Source organism: Papilio machaon, chromosome 7 (assembly GCF_912999745.1).
Source record: "Papilio machaon chromosome 7, ilPapMach1.1, whole genome shotgun sequence".
In the NCBI taxonomy this organism is placed as follows: Eukaryota; Metazoa; Arthropoda; class Insecta; order Lepidoptera; family Papilionidae; genus Papilio; species Papilio machaon.
Window position 1 is genome coordinate 2,826,343 of NC_059992.1, and position 17,389 is coordinate 2,843,731.

The 17,389-nt window shown below is 32.5% G+C and overlaps 4 protein-coding genes across 4 annotated transcripts; 2 read left to right on the top strand and 2 right to left on the bottom strand.

The window, feature by feature from the left end:
- Positions 1 to 1,019: 1,019 nt before the first annotated feature.
- LOC123721128 lies at positions 1,020 to 2,130 on the top strand. Its single transcript, XM_045678617.1, has 5 exons — positions 1,020 to 1,141; positions 1,249 to 1,374; positions 1,580 to 1,766; positions 1,980 to 2,052; positions 2,112 to 2,130. The coding sequence occupies exons 1-5, from the start codon at positions 1,046 to 1,048 to the stop codon at positions 2,128 to 2,130; spliced, it is 501 nt and encodes a 166-aa protein (XP_045534573.1). The 5' UTR covers positions 1,020 to 1,045.
- LOC106714036 (zinc finger protein 85) lies at positions 2,120 to 6,388 on the top strand. The gene is made up of 7 exons (XM_045678730.1): positions 2,120 to 2,207; positions 2,455 to 2,690; positions 3,092 to 3,207; positions 3,927 to 4,035; positions 4,251 to 4,403; positions 4,884 to 5,079; positions 6,215 to 6,388. The coding sequence occupies exons 1-7, from the start codon at positions 2,132 to 2,134 to the stop codon at positions 6,337 to 6,339; spliced, it is 1,011 nt and encodes a 336-aa protein (XP_045534686.1). The 5' UTR covers positions 2,120 to 2,131; the 3' UTR covers positions 6,340 to 6,388.
- A 2,318-nt stretch (positions 6,389 to 8,706) lies between these two features.
- On the bottom strand, positions 8,707 to 12,984 carry LOC106714114 (tyrosine-protein kinase transmembrane receptor Ror). Its single transcript, XM_014507060.2, has 4 exons — positions 10,581 to 12,984; positions 10,295 to 10,437; positions 9,974 to 10,123; positions 8,707 to 9,240 (listed from the first exon to the last, which is right to left on the bottom strand). Exons 1-4 carry the CDS (start codon positions 12,864 to 12,866, stop codon positions 8,886 to 8,888), a joined length of 2,934 nt encoding a protein of 977 aa, XP_014362546.2. The 5' UTR covers positions 12,867 to 12,984; the 3' UTR covers positions 8,707 to 8,885.
- Positions 12,985 to 13,365: 381 nt separating this feature from the next.
- Positions 13,366 to 14,452, bottom strand: LOC106714117 (glycoprotein hormone beta-5). The gene is made up of 3 exons (XM_014507063.2): positions 14,262 to 14,452; positions 13,661 to 13,819; positions 13,366 to 13,476 (listed from the first exon to the last, which is right to left on the bottom strand). The coding sequence occupies exons 1-3, from the start codon at positions 14,397 to 14,399 to the stop codon at positions 13,375 to 13,377; spliced, it is 399 nt and encodes a 132-aa protein (XP_014362549.2). The 5' UTR covers positions 14,400 to 14,452; the 3' UTR covers positions 13,366 to 13,374.
- Positions 14,453 to 17,389: the final 2,937 nt, after the last annotated feature.

Consider the following 17,389-nt stretch of genomic DNA (forward strand, 5'->3'; position numbering starts at 1 on the left):
TCCTTAATAGCCAGTTATACTGGTTACGATTTAAAACGGAACGCAATCTCGTATACTGTCAGCCGCATTTTTTGACGCAACATTCAAATGAGTGTATTCAAGTTTTCTAGTACATAAAAAAAAACTGTTTTGGAGTACTGTCAAATTAAAAATATTTTAATTAATATTAATTATAAATTGTATTTATAATGTAATAAAAATAAGTACTTTTTCATAAAAAGAATATGTTTTTCACTATCAACACAGTCTAATAAGGTTAATTTTTGCAATTCTTCCATTGTTTTATTTATTTATCCAAACTAATTACAGAACTTTAACATTTTCTGATTAAACTGTAGCTTTGTTTATAAGATGTCAGGCACTCGGGTGGTTTTGACTGATCACGTGATCAAAGTACTGCGAGTACCTTACCTCGAAAACGCCAGTGCTCACAGTAGAATATGGCGGCGATTTATGACGTCATATATTTCCCTAGGGTACTGCGGCAGTATACTGGCAGTCCATAACGGAACGAATATGTCTACAGTGATAGCACTGTGCAGTGCTCGCAGTGTATATCGGAACATACCCTAGGTATTTACGTATACATATTCATCTTTCACTTTATGTAGGTACTGAATACTGTTATGTTGTTTTCCTGCGAGTTTCAGTGCTAAGGAAGAACGATATAGATATATGTTTATGTGTGTGCCTTCAAAATGGATACTATTTATTTAATTGTACGTATAGAACAATATGTCGCGTCCCTAATATAAAGGTTTATGGAACGGGCAGATATATTGAAAATTAAAATTCGACAATCACAAACGATTGTCATCTACGAAAGACTAGGCGGTATGGTCGAAAGACTGCCTGCGCCATGGGCGAAAAAAAAAGAAACAAACAATTGTCAATGTCAATTGTCAAGTGACAACAAAGTGATGTCTTCGCGTTTAGTTTTGTTTGGAGTGACACTCGAAAAATATTGAAAATATAAATATTAGCATAGTTCCCCTCTAAAATAAAATTATTTAGACTAAACAAATTATAAACTAGTAGGGAAATAATGGTTACTTGTCGGGCATGTCTTGAAACCAATAAAGAAATGAGAACTTTTGATGAGCCATTTGCTATTCAGTATAATTTACTAACCGAACTTGAGGTTGTCATAATCATTTAAATTAAAAATTAAAATTAATTGAAACACTCTTATTAATTATTTGGTCTCATAATTATGACACTATAGCATTGTTTTTGTTACTTTTACAGATATGTGTAGGTGATAAAATGTCGCAGCTAATCTGCTGCGATTGTTGGGAAACAGTAAATTATTTTATTGATTTTAGGACCAGGTGTATTACCTCAGAATCTGTTATGAGAAATGCAATATTGAACGTGAGTATGCGACTATAGTCTATCTAGTATTAATAAGTTCATCACCATCTTATATGCAATCAAAATCACATATGATGGCAATTTTGGCGGATAGCCTTCTAATCCTAATCCCTTTCTTAATTAATGCTATTGTTTTGAGTTATTTAAGAAAATATAAGGAGAATAAAGAAAGAGTACAAAGTAAATATATTTTATCTTATTACAGATAGTAAAAGATGAACCTGATAGTACAATAACTACTGAAAACTGTTTATATATTGAAGTAAAATCTGAACTTAAGGAAGAATCAATGGATTCTGCTGCCTTTAACAATATTTATGACAATGATAACTTTGAGACTAGTGAAAAATTTGAATTACCATTGTTTTCTATATCAAATGTTACCTCAGAAGGTATGTTTTGTCTATTCTATGTTTTATCAGATTTTGCCAGACCATGTTCTGTATCTATGCCAAAAATTATCAAGATCTGTTGAGCCGTTCTGGAGATAGTTTCTAACAAACATACATCCGTATATCTTAAACTTTCGCATTTATAATATTGGTAAGATATAAAGCTGATCATTAATAATTATAATATTAAATAATGAATATGTTTAATTTTAGCAACTAAAACAAAGAGAATCTTAAAAAAGAAAAAAATTAAACAACCTGTTAAATTTGAAAATGAAGAAAGAAAGCAACTTAATAAGAAGAAAAACAAAGTGACAATGAAAATACCTTTGAAAAATGAAGAAGAAATGAAACTGATAACTAAAATGAAAGAAGCAAAGATTAAACGAAAATTAAAAGAAAAGCAAAGAGCTGCAGAACTTGATTTAAAAAAACTATGTGGTAAACAAAATAAAGTAATCTACATACAAATTATTTTAATGTCAATTAAAAAAAAAAAAATGTCACCCCCTCTTCTATAAGGGGCAGTTGTTACCTCCTATTTTAGAAGTGACTTGGCTACAATCAACAATGCTAGCTCAGTACAGATTGACTTCACACACACCTTTAAATAGATTTGCTGATATGCAGTTTCATATTTTTTTTTTTTTTTCATTTAAAAAAGTTAGATAAATGTACAAACTTTCAGGTATTTGTAAAGCATCATTTGAAGATAGTAAAGAATTATTTGATCACTTAGAGGGTCATAAAAAAGATAAAATGTGTCAATTATGTCATGAAACATTTACTGAATGGCCGGAAATACTAGGCCACAGATTCCGGCATACTCCAGATAGTCAAAGAAGGTGCCATTTATGTAATAAATCTTGTATGAGTCATGTATATATGGAGCATCATTATAGAAAAATGCATTATGATGGAAGTGTATGTATTATTAGAAGTTATACATAAGTATCTATCTATATATATAAAAGAAAGTCGTGTTAGTTACACTATTTATAACTCAAGATAGGTCGAACTGATTTCGCTGAAAATTGATGGGGAGGTAGCTTAGAACTAAGACGGACATAGGAACTTTTTTATCTTGTGTGCATTTTATTCCGCGCGGACGGAGTCGCGGGTAAAAGCTAGTTATTAATAAAATAGTAGTGTTTTTGTTGCTTAAATAATACTTCATCTTTACAACACTGTTTTTTTTATTAAAATGTTAATCAAAGGGTAAAATAACCTCACAAGTTTAATTTAATCAGTACTTTTGTTGTATATTTCAAGATAGTTCTTTTTTATAGTGGTCTGATTATATATAATTACTATTTTTTTTTTAGGTTAGGTTAAAATGCAACCAGTGTGATAGAACATATGACACACCTCGAAATTTAAGAAAACATAAATCGAGTGTACATTCTGATAAACAGTTCATCTGTGATGATTGTGGGGAAACGTAAGTAAAGAACTTTTTTAGTTTACATTATTCTAATCCAACGATTGAATACAACTGAAAATACGTAAACCTACATTAGAAACAGATTGAATTTTAGTGTAGGCTTACATTTTTCCAGTTGTAATCCATTCAAACTGGACTGGAATAATATATACTGTTCGTAAGAAACGGGACCCTCACCACGACTAGGCTGTTCGAATAGTATATTAGTAAAAACCACGAAAGTTTGAAGTTATATATGGAATAATATAAACTGTTTATTTAAATCTTACCACCTATCTTTATATTTAAAAGAAAGTCGTGTTAGTTACACTATTTATAACTCAAGATCGGTCGAACTGATTTAGCTGAAAATTGATGGGCAGGTAGCTTAGAACTAGGAGACGGACATAGGATAACTTTTACCCCGTTTTCTATTTTTTATTCCGCGCGGATAGAGTTGCGGGTAAAAACTAGTATTGTTATAATGAATATATATAAGTCTGGAAGGACACAGGCTACTAATAAATTTTTTTAATTCCGCGCGGACGGATCGCGGGCGACTGCTAGTTTTAGTATAAATGTCCTTTTTTTTAATCCATAAAACACCTGTGAAAGAGTACATTTTTCTGTCAGTTTGTATGAGGGAATAAGAGAGACATCAATATGTTTGCATTTTATTAAATATTTTACATCTAATTAATGGTTTGTAAGATATTTTCAAATCATTTTTATTTCAGATTCAATACAAAAGGGAAAATTAAAACACATGTATTAAGACATACAACTGTGAAGCCGCATGTTTGTAAATTTTGCGGATATTCAACCAAATATGTTAGCAGTCTGAGGGTAATATATTACAAGCTCGATTTTTTTTTTACTTTTTTTTAAAAAATGAGAAAAATAACTTGATAGAAACATTGAAAAAAAAAAAGACAAATAAGTTGTACATGATTTTCCTTTTACAAAGTTCCTTTGTCAAACATAATCGTAAAAAAAAAACTTTATTTTGTTTATAGTCACTTTTGTTTTAAGTTAAATAAAAATACTTCTATTTATCACAGGATCATAATTTAAGAAAACATACAGCATTAAAGGTTTATTGCAAAGGCTGTGGTACAGTGTTTTCATGTCAAGAAAAACTTGACAAACATGTTTGTAAGCAAAAGTCAAGAGTGTGTCCAATATGTGGCTTGAAAATGCATAAATCGGAAAGAGTAAGAATTTTATTTTCACTTTAAAAATTTTTTTTTTTTTTAAATGTTCTCTTCAAACAATAATTCGTTCGAAAGTTCGAAAGAAGCAATATTTTTAAAAAGAAAAAAAAATTATGCACAATGTTTTTATGTGTGTTACTAACTGTGATTCCTTTGCCATAAAACTTGTACAAAACTATATATTACTGTCAGTTCTAAAAATCTAGACTTACACTTACTAAACACTAGTAAGTGCATACCATCTTTTCATTAGTTCAGTGACACGAATCCGTGTCGAGCGCTAGTTTATTCGTTATAAAAAATATAAAATGCTATATCCATTAATACAACTATGACTTCTGTATATGGATAGGCTATAAGCAGAAGTAGTTTGTGCCTATTTGATTTTTACCATTTTGGCGCTGATAATAACGGATTTGAACTTAAAATAGAGTTAGGATTAACTGTCAATAACATCCAACAGTTATTACGTTATTACAGATACATAGTCATTTAAAAACTCATGAAAAAGAAAAGCCGTACAAATGCGAGCTGTGCGCCAACACGTATATGAGTAAAGTAGCACTAAAGGCGCACCTCGACAAGCACAACGGTAACCGCACCAAGCAGTGCGAGTACTGCCCCGCAACATTCTACTACGGTTCTGCTTTGATCAAACATCGCCGCATACATACAGGTATTGAGGTTGGCAAATATCATGGCGGCTTAAGCCGCATTCACATTTGCCTGACGTGTCGTGTCGTGATGCTTTCTGTCGTGATGGCTACTGTTCACATCTATGTGACGCGTTATGACGCATTTTTAATCAGTTCCGTTATAGCTCTCGGAGAGTTTACACATTCGCAATGTTTTTTCATGAATCATCCGATTCGGATTCAGATTATGAAGAAGATATGCAGTTATTGGCACTGGCAACACTTCTAATAAAACAAAAAAAGAGAAGAAGATATTGGATACATCCAGTAAATACAAAAAGATAGTTTAGTTTTAATAGATTGATCCTTATATTGTTTACATTTTGTATCATAAATCGCTTTATATTGTCGTACGTACTCGATCAGCTCGTCGTCCATACCTTCTGACGCGTCACAACACGACACGTGCGCGTGCACACTAGTCCGACCCGCTGTGTCGTGTCGCTGCGCCGTCCCCCGCACCTCACCCAACTGACGCGGACCGGGATCGCTACTGACGCGACACGACACAAGCCATCACGACACACTGCGTCAGAGAAGTGTGCACGCAACCATATTAATTGTATGAGACCGATACCTTTCTGACGCATCACGACACAACACGTCAGGCAAATGTGAACGCGGCTTTAATTGTATGAGACCGATACCTTTCTGACGCATCACGACACAACACGTCAGGCAAATGTGAACGCGGCTTTAGAACATCGCAACACAATACCTTTCTGAACCAAACGTTTTTTTTTTGATGTGAAACATCTATAGGATCACTTGTAAACCGAATTGTTGGCGTGGCGACGCTTGCCGTGGCGACGGGTCGCCACGCTATACATATATACTAATTATTATTTTGTTATTATCATTATCATCATTATTATCATTATTCTTATTATCATCATCATTATTATTTATTTTTTTATAATATTTAATATTTTATGCATATTGTACACACACGATGTTTTACATCTGCCAGGCGTCCCATGACGGATCACATTTTTTTTTTTTTAAATATTAATTTACTTTATTAATTATTTTTTTTTCCTTGTCATCTTTGTAACACAGTTAATCATTAGAAATTAAATTTCACCAGAATTGTTAACATTTTCTATTATTTTACAGGAGAACGTCCGTACGTTTGTAAAACTTGCGGTAAAAGTTTTACCAGCAATTCTAACCTCAAAGTACACAGGCAGATCCATGGCGAATACTTGATAAACAAGATAGTCAAAACTGAAGATATATAAGCAACTAGCTTTTACCCGCGACTTCGTCCGCGCGGAATAAAAAAAAAAAAAAAAAAGAAAACTGGGTAAAAATTATCCTATGTCCTTTTCCTGGTTCTAAGCTACCTGCCCACCAATTGTCAGTCAAATCGATTCAGCCGTTCTTGAGTTATAAATAGTGTAACTAACACGACTTTCTTTTATATGTATAATAAGATTATTATGAATGAATATATTGAAATAAATAAAATAAGTAAATATTTCGGAACATTTCTTTAATAAATAAATTACCGTAGAAATACAGATTATATCTAAGTAAAAAAAAAAGTAAATGTATCACATACAAAAGAGTCTTTGGCAAGTACAAAATGTACTATAAAACTTTTAAATTTACAAAAGTATAAGTCGAAGGTAGAAACATTAACGAAACAAAAACCATCTAAATAATATTGTTATAAAAAATTACACGCTAAGAAAACATGTCCAAAATACTGGCAAGAATACAATAAAAAAAGATGTAGAAAAAATGTTACCATTATTATTTTAAATTACATCAAATTACATTCCTTATTTTAAGTAATAGCACGACCATTACAAAATAATATTACATACTTTTCATAGCAGAGAAATATGTTTTCAGTAATGACATGGCAATATTATATCTTTAATCATTTTTTTTTATTTTCACATAGACACAGACAATATAGGGCAGTGTTTTGTTACTGTGTTTTTATTGTACAATTTTGTGAAAATATATTTTCATCCCCACTCATTATCTTTGGAAGGACAAGAATGACATATGACAAGTGTACTGCAGTGACATTTCACGGTTACACCAATGGCGTCGCCAGCCAATGATCTGAGTTAAATCTAGGGAGGGCTAGTAGTATTTTTTTTTATTTCAAAGGATTATTAACATGTCCAATTTCTTTAATCTAAAACTGACTGGTAGTTTTAGAGTTATTATACGAGATTGTAGGCATCCTAGTATTTCAAAATAGTCTAATATATATTATAAATTTCCTCGTCTTTCTTGGGCCCCTCTCCAAGCTGCGGCCCCGGCCCCCTTTGCGACGCCCATCGCAACTCAATATTGAACAATAATAACATAATTCTGATATAAATTTGAATAATACATCTTCTTTAAAAGGGTTAGATCAGTTGCTTCATTACAATATTATGAAGTTTCATCATTGTCTATGGATTTCGTTTTTTTTCTTTTCCTCATTTCATAGCAATTGTAATAACATCTTATAATACTTAAAATTAGACTTAAGTTGGTTTCCATTGTTGAAACAAATGTACAAAAAATTTGACATTCCATTTGAAAAAAAAATGTTTCACACAGTTGTTTCCGCAGTGGAAACCTACGTTAATGTTACTTAAATACTTATACAAAGTTTTATAAAAACTAATTGTAGCTAATAATTTAAAACTTGCCGATCTACATTTTATAATCTATATTTTTTATTTATTTAATCTAAGGGCAAAATTTAGGTACTTTTAAAGGCAGATTTGTGTTAGCAAATATAGATTTTATGGGTATTTATTTGTAGAAGATAATTATTGTAGAAAGACAAATTTAATACTTTGAGTGTTAACAAAATTTACTGCATAAACCGGAATAGTCATTTATATTCTGACGTTTGTCATATCTTTTAAGTACAAATATTAGACAAAAAAATTGTTATAAAAGGCAAGCAAGGAATTACTTAAAAAGTATGGCATAGTTTGTTTAAAGTTACTAATTAAAATAAGTAAAAAGTACCGAAAAAAGCGCCATAAGAATTTCTGTTAAATAACAAAATGGACATTAGAGATAAATATTTCATGCAGTATTTACTTTTTTATTTCTTAATACCTTGGGACATGGAAAGATTTAGACAAACTTTTTGTGTATATCCAAACTTATATAACTAAACAAAAAATATATATATAATAAGATGTAATAGTAAAAACTAACTTCAAACTTGTGTCATCCTTTAATTATCCGGAACCACAGTATAAAATAAAAGGTAGGAACCAAATCTAATACTTTTTATGACGAAATACTTCAATAATTCTAACAAAGTTTATGTGATGAGTGTACTTTTAAATGATAAAAAAATGGGACAAACACAAAAAAAATTGTAAAGCACTAGACACAAAAGTAGAAACTACTTACGCTTAATTTTTTCTAAAACAACTTGCTCAATAACTTGTGATTCTACTTTGATGTCTTTTAGTACAAAACATTTATAACAAATTATTGGAATGTATTATTTTGTTAGGTAATTAATAGTATAAGACACATATCTTGTACACAGAATTATTTAATTTGTTTACGGTTGGAACTATTTTATTGAGCTTGGAATAATATCATTTTAACGTAATGTATTTTTATATGTTTCCAGAATAAACTGATTTAATAGAATATAAAAAACTATGAGTGTTAATTCCTTCACTCACCCTAATCCTTTATAACCATCAACTTCATATCCTATATCCATAATAACACATTAAATGCCACTTCGAGTCACAAATGTGAACTTGTTGGCAGTAAATGTGTTAAGAAGTTAAATACTGCATTAAATATCATTACTATAATGAGTGTTGGGTATCCTAACAATTGTGTCTCTAGTACCAACCTTATCCCCATCTATGAGAGAACCCGAGCTATGTTTCTTTGACTTGGGTGCTAAACGTGGTACTTCACTGCAAGTTGATCGATTATCATCTGTTACCTTGGTACTGGAACTTGCTGCACTGAATTTTTTTAAGCTCCCAGTTGCTAGGGAACCATTGGAAGAGGAACAATGTGGTGGTAAGAGAGGCGCCCGTTCTTGTTGATCCTTTGTTGATGTGGTCGGTCTATGGGCACAAGATGTACCTTCCGAAGGACCAATCTCCGGACAACCACCAACTTGTATCCATTCTTGTAATCTAAAATGAATGTTCATATAACATTTAAATACGCGCATAGTTAGTAGAAATGGGTATTAAGAGAAAGTGGATGCGCTGTTCCACTACACATAGTAATTATTTAATAAATTACATGTCTGATACGGACAATAGTTACATACCAATGAATAATGATACAGTATCAGTTATAATTAAACAGCAATTAGTACATTTCTTTAACATTACATTATACAATGGAATTTATACTTAGAAAAACGCCTGTTTTCAACTTTTTAGTGTCTGAAAATAAACCAGCGACTAACAAAGAATGTAATCTAGTAGTATATTCTCAATTAACCATCATTTCAATCAACATAATTCCGCGTTTCGTTTGATGAGTGTGGTGCCGGAGGCCTAATTCTAGTACTCTTTCCCTTCCCATCCTTTCCTTATAAGGAGGAGGAGATTTGATGGAGGAGAAGATGCATAGGAAGGTAGGAATATTCTTTTCTTGTGCGTCTCCTCCTTCGTAGATTGAGGGTAGGCAACGCATCTGCAATTCCGAATGTCTATGGGCAGCGGTCGCTTTGCCATTTCGGTAAATTCATGTGGCCGCTTGCTCGTTTGCCACCTTGTAATATAAAAAAAAAATTTTTGCGATCCCGCATATTCTGTTAATATTATTTCGGTCTCTATTCAGGTTCTACCCAACATTACACTACAAGCATAATATAGAAAAATACAACAAACTATAAACCGCGTATAAATATATTACCTGTTAACAATATCTTCAAAATTGGGTCTTCGTTGTGGCGTATGTTTCCAACACTCCCGCATAAGTGCGTACATTTGCGGCGGGCAGTTAGTGGGAGCAGCGAGCAGTTCCCCGCCACGCACCATAGATATCACCTCCTGGTTGCTGTACCTAATCACGAAAAAGATTTATAATAACCAGCCAGTAGGATAAACCAAACAGCCAGTTATATCTCACAAAGGAGGAAAGGAAAACCTCCTTAAAAAAATTTAAATTAAATAAACCAGCCATTTTAAGATGGAACTTTTTATTTTAGTCTACTATGATGCTTTGTTTTCTTACCCATAATAAGGCTGGAGGCCATAGCTATATATTTCCCATAACACTACTCCGTAAGACCAAATATCACTTTCTGTTGTAAATTTACCATACAATATTGATTCTGGCGGCATCCATCTAACTGGCAAGAGACTTTTAGATTGTACCTAAGAAATAAAAATATAGTGAACAAGAGAGAAACATTAATCATATTTGGAAACAATGAATTTCTAAGATATGTATCATCAAAAATTATTCATATCTTAAAAATCGGAAATTATAATTAAAAATGATAATGAAAAATACTCACTCTGTAATAATCTGAACTGTAAATATCCCTGGAAAGACCAAAATCGGATATTTTTACTATAAAATCATCTGATACCAAACAATTCCTAGCAGCTAAATCCCTATGGACATAGTGATGTGAGGCAAGATATTGCATGCCTGATGCAATATTAAATGCAATATTTAGCAATCTCATAGGTGGCAATCCTTTTCCCGAAGGTGGAGCTCGGCCCATAAGAAATTCATGAAGATCCCCTCTTGCCATAAACTCAAATAACATACATAACGGTTCTTCTCTAAGCGCTACACCAACTATACACACAATATTCTCATGGCTGAGCTCCGAAATCAAATCAATTTCACGTCTAAAGTCAGCTTGAGTCTTTGCTGAAGCATTTTCCTTTAAAGCCTTTACAGCAACATACTGAGTTTCTCCATTGTTCTTCAAGGCTCCTTTATAAACTTTACCAAACGCTCCTTCACCAAGTTCTTCCAAAAACTTAATTTGCGATAAAGAATATTGAGGAACACGAAGTATGCCATTTCCTCTCACACTTCTACATAAATGTGGCTGATTGTTTATATTTTGATTAGTCAATAGCTCATTCATTTCAATTGGAGAATTTAATCTTGAGTTACCATAAATATTCTTATCAGCATTTGGTAGATTTATATCTCGTATTGTTGCTGCATTCCCTTTATTTTTATGTCTATAGCAGAGACAGGCAACTAATCCAATAATAATCAGTGTCACAAGTAAAAATATAACTAAAATGTATATCCATATTTTATGTGCACATTTGGGTATGTCACAGATATGTATTTCTGTTTTTCCATCTTTTTCAACAACACACCATGGTTGAGTATTGAGACTACCTGGGTTTCTGCAGTAACTATGTCTTCCTGTAAGTTCAGGGTAATCAGAAGGTTTTACACGGAGCTGCATGGACCACTCTACACAAGGCATTCCATTACTAGCTACATTCACTCTTCCTAAGTATCCACTGCCATCTTCCCAGTAGCATTCATCATCTGACACCATCATAGTGCCTATGTCAATTTTCAAGCAATCAGGGTCATCTTCTGGCAAGTCTTGGCACTCCTCCAGTGTCAATTGTTGACCTATGTGAGGATGTCTTTTAGCAATGGCATATTCAGTTTGACACAACTCATTTTCTAATATTTCACAGTCTTGTTTACAAACTCTTCTAAGTACTGTTGAGTTATAGCGATAATTGAAGATATTGGATGTTGAATTCTTACTAGATTTTGCATTCAATGCAAAATCCTTAGGTAAATTCTCAAATAATATATCTGGCAAATTATCTACATGATCATTTGGTATGTTTAACAGTCTTCTTGCTTCCTTATAGAAATTTTGATTAATAGTTTCAGGGTCTCTACAGATTGGAAATGTTGAGTAACAGAGACTTGGCACTGCATAACCTTCACAATGTGAACTTATGTCTTTTGAAAACTGCGTAACTTTTATGGCTTTAGAAAGTTTGTCTTCTAGAATGGCCTGAGTTGTGTCATAAGGGATGTACACATATTTGTCTTTCAAATGGTCACTGCATTCAATACCAACATATTTTTGACACAAAGGCTCGAGCTTGCGAGTGATAGATACATTTTGGGGCTTTAAGCTGCTATCAACAGTCATATCTTCAAATTTCAGTTCTGGAGTAGTTTTAATATTTATTTCAATTTCATCACTTACCCCTATATTGGAAAATAAAGGTGTGAAAGTAGGTAGTTCATAGTTTTCGACATCTATCAATTTCTTTTTGATTTCCAATTTTGTGGTTAATTTTTTCTCATGGTTTTGTTTTATAACACAGGAATAGTTACCTTCATCAGGCAAATCTATGTTCTTCAATTTAATACTTGTTCCTATTGTGCCATTTGTTTTATCTATTATTGTAGAAATATTAATCCTTTCATTTTTTGAGAGCATTCTATTATCTTTGAGCCAATAAGCTTTTAAATTTTTCATAAGTCTTTGTTGTATGTAATCTGGAGGGGCTTCTTTTAGCGATGTCTCGATTCCTTCTTTGTATTTGGTGAAAGTCTCCACTTTTGTGAAATTCATTATAGCTTCACACCTGAGTCTGACGTCCGCACCTGATGGTTTTCGTATGATAGACGGAAGTGTCTTTGTAAAATAAATATTAAGATTTATATTCCATCCTTTTCGCTCTGGTGTTGAGTTACCCTTTATTACTGATACCGAATCTGTTTTATCGGTATACAATGTGCAACTTTCACGTAAAAAGCAAAAAGCAATAATCGCACAAAAGATATACATGACTGATGTTTTCCATAACACTTATTTTCAAAGCTTTCTCTCAATATATGAATCACATGGTCACTATGTAGTTTAATAATGTATTCCAAAATAATTGTAGGAAAGTATTAAAGAAATTGTATGCCTAAATTTAATTGTAATTTAAATTTAATTTAATTAAAAGCCCGAGTAATACGACACTCTTTCAACCTTTCAGCAGTCGACCATAGAGTATACACATACACGACATGACAGACGCGACAAGAAATAAAATAGCAAGGCCAAAGAGTGCCTAATGCTACGACGGCTAACTGCATAGTTAAATGATATTAATTCTTTCCACTTATGAAGTCGACAATGCGAAATATTTCCTAAAATATTAAAGGGAAGTAAAAAAACAAATATTTATATGTATTCTTAGTGCATAGGTTTTATTGTAAAGTGTAACTCACAAATGTAATTTAGTATGTAAACAATGTAAACCATTTATTTTATTTATCAAGAGAATGCAATAATTTTTTTCTGATTTCTAGTCTAGTTCTTCAGCTAATTCTTCTCTTAGGATAAGTCCATCCAGCAGAGAAGAGTCAGGGGGTAGCCACTCGCAACTCGTATCTTCAGACGAACACACCTAGAAGTGAAAATGGTTTAGTTTTCTTATTACTTTTAGACATCATATAAATGACAAGATATTTTGTGATAGGCATTTTAAATAATTATATAGACTTTTATTACAATCATTATACACATTTTAAACTACTATATACTTTATAGGACACACATTGCAAATGGTCAACTATAATATCTATTCTCACCTGACATTTGCAGTTAACAGCCTCAACAAAGTGGTAGATATCAGTTCCAGGTTGTACTCCAGGATCGCAGTTCTGCAGTTTTACGGAGGCGGGACGACGTTCTCCGTGCACGCATACCGGATGGTGGGATTCTTTGTATGGGAACTGCCAGTGAGAGATCTATAAACATATAAAATTATCTTAATTTTTTTTGCTTTCTCTTTCACATTCTTACTTCCATGCTTTGCTCGCATATCTGGCAATGTATCTAAATGTGAACTTATTGGTTAAGTAGGAATTAATAGAAATAATACGAAATAGAAATAGTTATTTTACAAATAGTCCATGGACTGTTCGAAGGGATTACATGAAGTATCTACCCTCTTCACTGATAGGAAGCCTTTAAAGTGTACCATTATCATCACGGTACGTACACCTAAATATACAGCTATGAATAGTACTGGACGGTTTAATTTTCTGTCCGAAATCTATAATAGTTAATTCTATCATAGAACTATGGATTTAACTATTTTACCTCTAGTGGGACATTTACATACAACTCCTAGTAGTTTAATAAGACACTAACTTACAGATCAATTTTTAACTACAATAAATCCTTTACCTCGTAGGACAAACAGTAACCCCAGCACGATCCGATCTTCACATCGTCCCAGCACCGTCTTCCATTCAGGTCTGTCTGCATTGCTTTGTGTGAGTAGCGCTTAAGCTTACAACGAAAGTTTGAAGCACTCACGCACATAATAACCCAGTAGAAGCACAGAGCTGTAGCTATGCCGTAAATAAAAGTTTTATTCCACATCTGAAAAAAAAATCAATTCATCGGTACATTCAAAACATTATTGTTATACATTTTTCAACAAGTTTATCTTTAACTAAACGGAAATAAATTGTAAATTCATTAAAACGAAACACTATATGTAGTTATAAATATTTTTTTGATTTTGTGAATATATAAAATCCAGAATTTATAGTTTGCTAGCTAGGTACTCTGAGCACTTGGCTGGCTTGGAATGAGCGAATAAAACATTATAATACGAGTAAATTTATCTCCAACCTTGTTGTAAGTCTGAAGATGGTATGATGAATCTGGGAACCGACTTGTGTTTTTATTAAGATGAAACGAAGACGTCAGAACATTTCTTCCACTTCAGCTCACGTCAAGGCAGTGTACAAGCCATTTGTTCTACGACTTCGCATTAAAAAGAAATAGGGGCGCTTAGTATATTTGAATATTAAATCTGAGGACAAAGTTTTCAGGCTTGCTAAATGCCGACCGACAGTGTGTGATAGATGCGTAGAAAATAAAATAGGGAGCAACATAATGGGCCTTTTCATAATAATAAAAAAAAAAACTTAGAAAGTGTTTAATTTAGTGCCAGGCGCAGATTTTTTAAAAATCACGGTTATTGAAACATTATTATGTGTAGGCTTGCAAAATAGGATCTTTACCAATAAATAATGAAGTATTTATACCGGAAGCATTGTGGTGATACATATTTATGGTGAAACATATACTCGTAACCACAAGTCCTTAGAAATGGTTTCTTTTTTTAATGACATTAACGTCAAACGAAACAGCCCAAAAACTTGTAAATTTGTTGGCACGGAAAATATCGCCTCATTTGGTGGCGGTCTGCCTCAAGAGTGCGTGTTTTATTACACAGATATATCTAAATTTAAACTAATTGTACAGTCTGTCTACTACTAAATCGGAAGTGCCCTTCGGTTGGCACTGATGTAAATCCAATATAAAATATTCAAATTAATTTAGTTTCGTTAGGATAGAATAAGACATGAGCGTCACCATCCAATTATCTAAGCTAGGTCTAGGAGGTGCAGCTACCATTAACATGGTCTTATACGAAGTAGTTTTTATTTCTATTTTACATTTTCAATTGTTTAAGGGGATCTTCCGTGGCCACACTCATGGAATAAGACTAAAAGAAAACCCTTTTTGAGGAGCGTCGGAACAAAAACCGATAAATCATGTTTTAAGAATTTTTTTATTAAGATGCCAATTGGTTGTGAACCACCAACTTTAAAAAAAGCCATATTAAAAAAAAACAACTTTTCCAAAAAAAAATTAATTCGTCGGTTTTTGCCAACGCTCCTCAATTGTAGACCATATTATAAAGACCTATTTTGGAAAAATTTATGTAACGTCGGTAGGTACCAATATACTAACTAAAAGTTAAATTCAGTGAAATGCGCATTAACTATGAGTCACACACGCTACCTTGTATAGCTAAGATCTCGGTATCTGGTGGCCGGTGGCCATTCGTCTTTTGCTACAATTTTAAAGAGATTGTAATCAGCCATATTTGTTAACCGCACGCGGACCTTAGCCGGAACAACTGATGCTGATTTGTATGCAAATAAACACTTGAAACTTGTATTTTATTATGCGTCATTTATAATGGAATTTGATTTATTAAAATGTAAACCAAATTCATAAAAGAAGCTTTTGCACATGAAAAAAGTTATTCCGAGAACCGCAATTCTAGAACGACAAACATATTCCAATGGAGTTACTTTGTTTTTAGAAAGGTAAAATAGTTATCAACTGCATTCAACTCTATATTACTTACTTAAGAAATTGACAATTTGTACTATTCTAGAGCTTTACGACGAGTTTACCTCCAGTCTTGGCTTATGTAACTGTTGCTTACTGAGAATATAAATTTAATAACAAACATTTATTCAAATTAAGTACATTATAACGCTGAAACCATATACTTAACAATATCTCTGGTTAGACCTAAAAGTTCAGCTAAATCTGGTAACTGGTATGTCTACGCTGTGTGCGGAATAATGCGGACAACTTTATCCGAAATTTTTGAATTTTATTATCACTCTTAATTGCAAACTACTCAAAACAGTGAAATTTTGATACCTCATATGTTGATTGTGAAAATAATAAATGATATTTAAAATCCTTATTATCAAACCTTCTAGAAATAAGAATATTTTGGTCCCTCGTACATAAAAATCAATAAACATTAACTCTTCTAATACTACGTTGAGATTGTCCTTGATATACCACTATCATGGTGAACGTACCAGCATCTGTGCTCCCGTGCATTGTGTCCAGATCAATTTGCAGTGTGAATACATTTATGGCAACGGGTGATAAGTCTGTGACGTAAGTATGCCGAGCCCGCGCCGTTTTAGCCGGACAATGGGCTGCTCTACGGTTTTATTGCTTTGCGCGATAATTCACGAGTTCGTCAAGATAAGTAATCTTAACTTTAAAATGAATTACCTACTTTAATTCTTGTACTAACATGAGCTTACTCTATGCTTCAGAACATATTTGCGACTTCTGTAAAAACATGTAGACCTAGATTACATTTTGAGCATTTACTTTGAACAAAATACTTTCCTATCTGGAATTTACCTACATTTTACCATTTTATAAGTTTTACAAAATTTGAAACTTAAACGTAGGTACGTTACTTTAAACGTACCTAATCAGATAAGTATAATATAAGTAATCATAACTTGAATGAGTATGTTAGGAAAATATCATCGGTAAAGATCGTATCGAGAGAGCTATTTGAGCGCCTGTCAGTTACAAGTAGAGCTAAAATACGATATGTGACATATAAGATGTCCGTCATTTTAAAAATATTAAATTAATTTTTCTATTTTCCTTACTTCTATTCGATGTCTGGATCTAGACAATTATCAGATTTTTAAAAGTTAATTTAGATCATCTATATATATAAA

Bases quoted from the DNA above. Each gene is read 5' to 3' on its own strand.
- LOC106714117 (XM_014507063.2), bottom strand. From the start codon at position 14,399: ATGTGCGTGAGTGCTTCAAACTTTCGTTGTAAGCTTAAGCGCTACTCA. The intron at 13,820-14,261 runs GTAAAGGATTTA...ATATGTTTATAG, and splicing joins GTTACTGTTTGTCCTACGAG to ATCTCTCACTGGCAGTTCCC. The intron at 13,477-13,660 runs GTGAGAATAGAT...TTTCACTTCTAG, and splicing joins CTGTTAACTGCAAATGTCAG to GTGTGTTCGTCTGAAGATAC.
- LOC106714114 (XM_014507060.2), bottom strand. From the start codon at position 12,866: ATGTATATCTTTTGTGCGATTATTGCTTTTTGCTTTTTACGTGAAAGT. The intron at 10,438-10,580 runs GTGAGTATTTTT...TTTATTTCTTAG, and splicing joins ACAGTTCAGATTATTACAGA to GTACAATCTAAAAGTCTCTT. The intron at 10,124-10,294 runs GTAAGAAAACAA...TTTCGTGATTAG, and splicing joins GGCCTCCAGCCTTATTATGG to GTACAGCAACCAGGAGGTGA.
- LOC123721128 (XM_045678617.1), top strand. From the start codon at position 1,046: ATGGTTACTTGTCGGGCATGTCTTGAAACCAATAAAGAAATGAGAACT. The intron at 1,142-1,248 runs GTTGTCATAATC...TTACTTTTACAG, and splicing joins ATTTACTAACCGAACTTGAG to ATATGTGTAGGTGATAAAAT. The intron at 1,767-1,979 runs GTATGTTTTGTC...GTTTAATTTTAG, and splicing joins ATCAAATGTTACCTCAGAAG to CAACTAAAACAAAGAGAATC.
- LOC106714036 (XM_045678730.1), top strand. From the start codon at position 2,132: ATGAAAGAAGCAAAGATTAAACGAAAATTAAAAGAAAAGCAAAGAGCT. The intron at 3,208-3,926 runs GTAAGTAAAGAA...TTTTTATTTCAG, and splicing joins TGTGATGATTGTGGGGAAAC to ATTCAATACAAAAGGGAAAA. The intron at 5,080-6,214 runs GTATTGAGGTTG...ATTATTTTACAG, and splicing joins ACATCGCCGCATACATACAG to GAGAACGTCCGTACGTTTGT.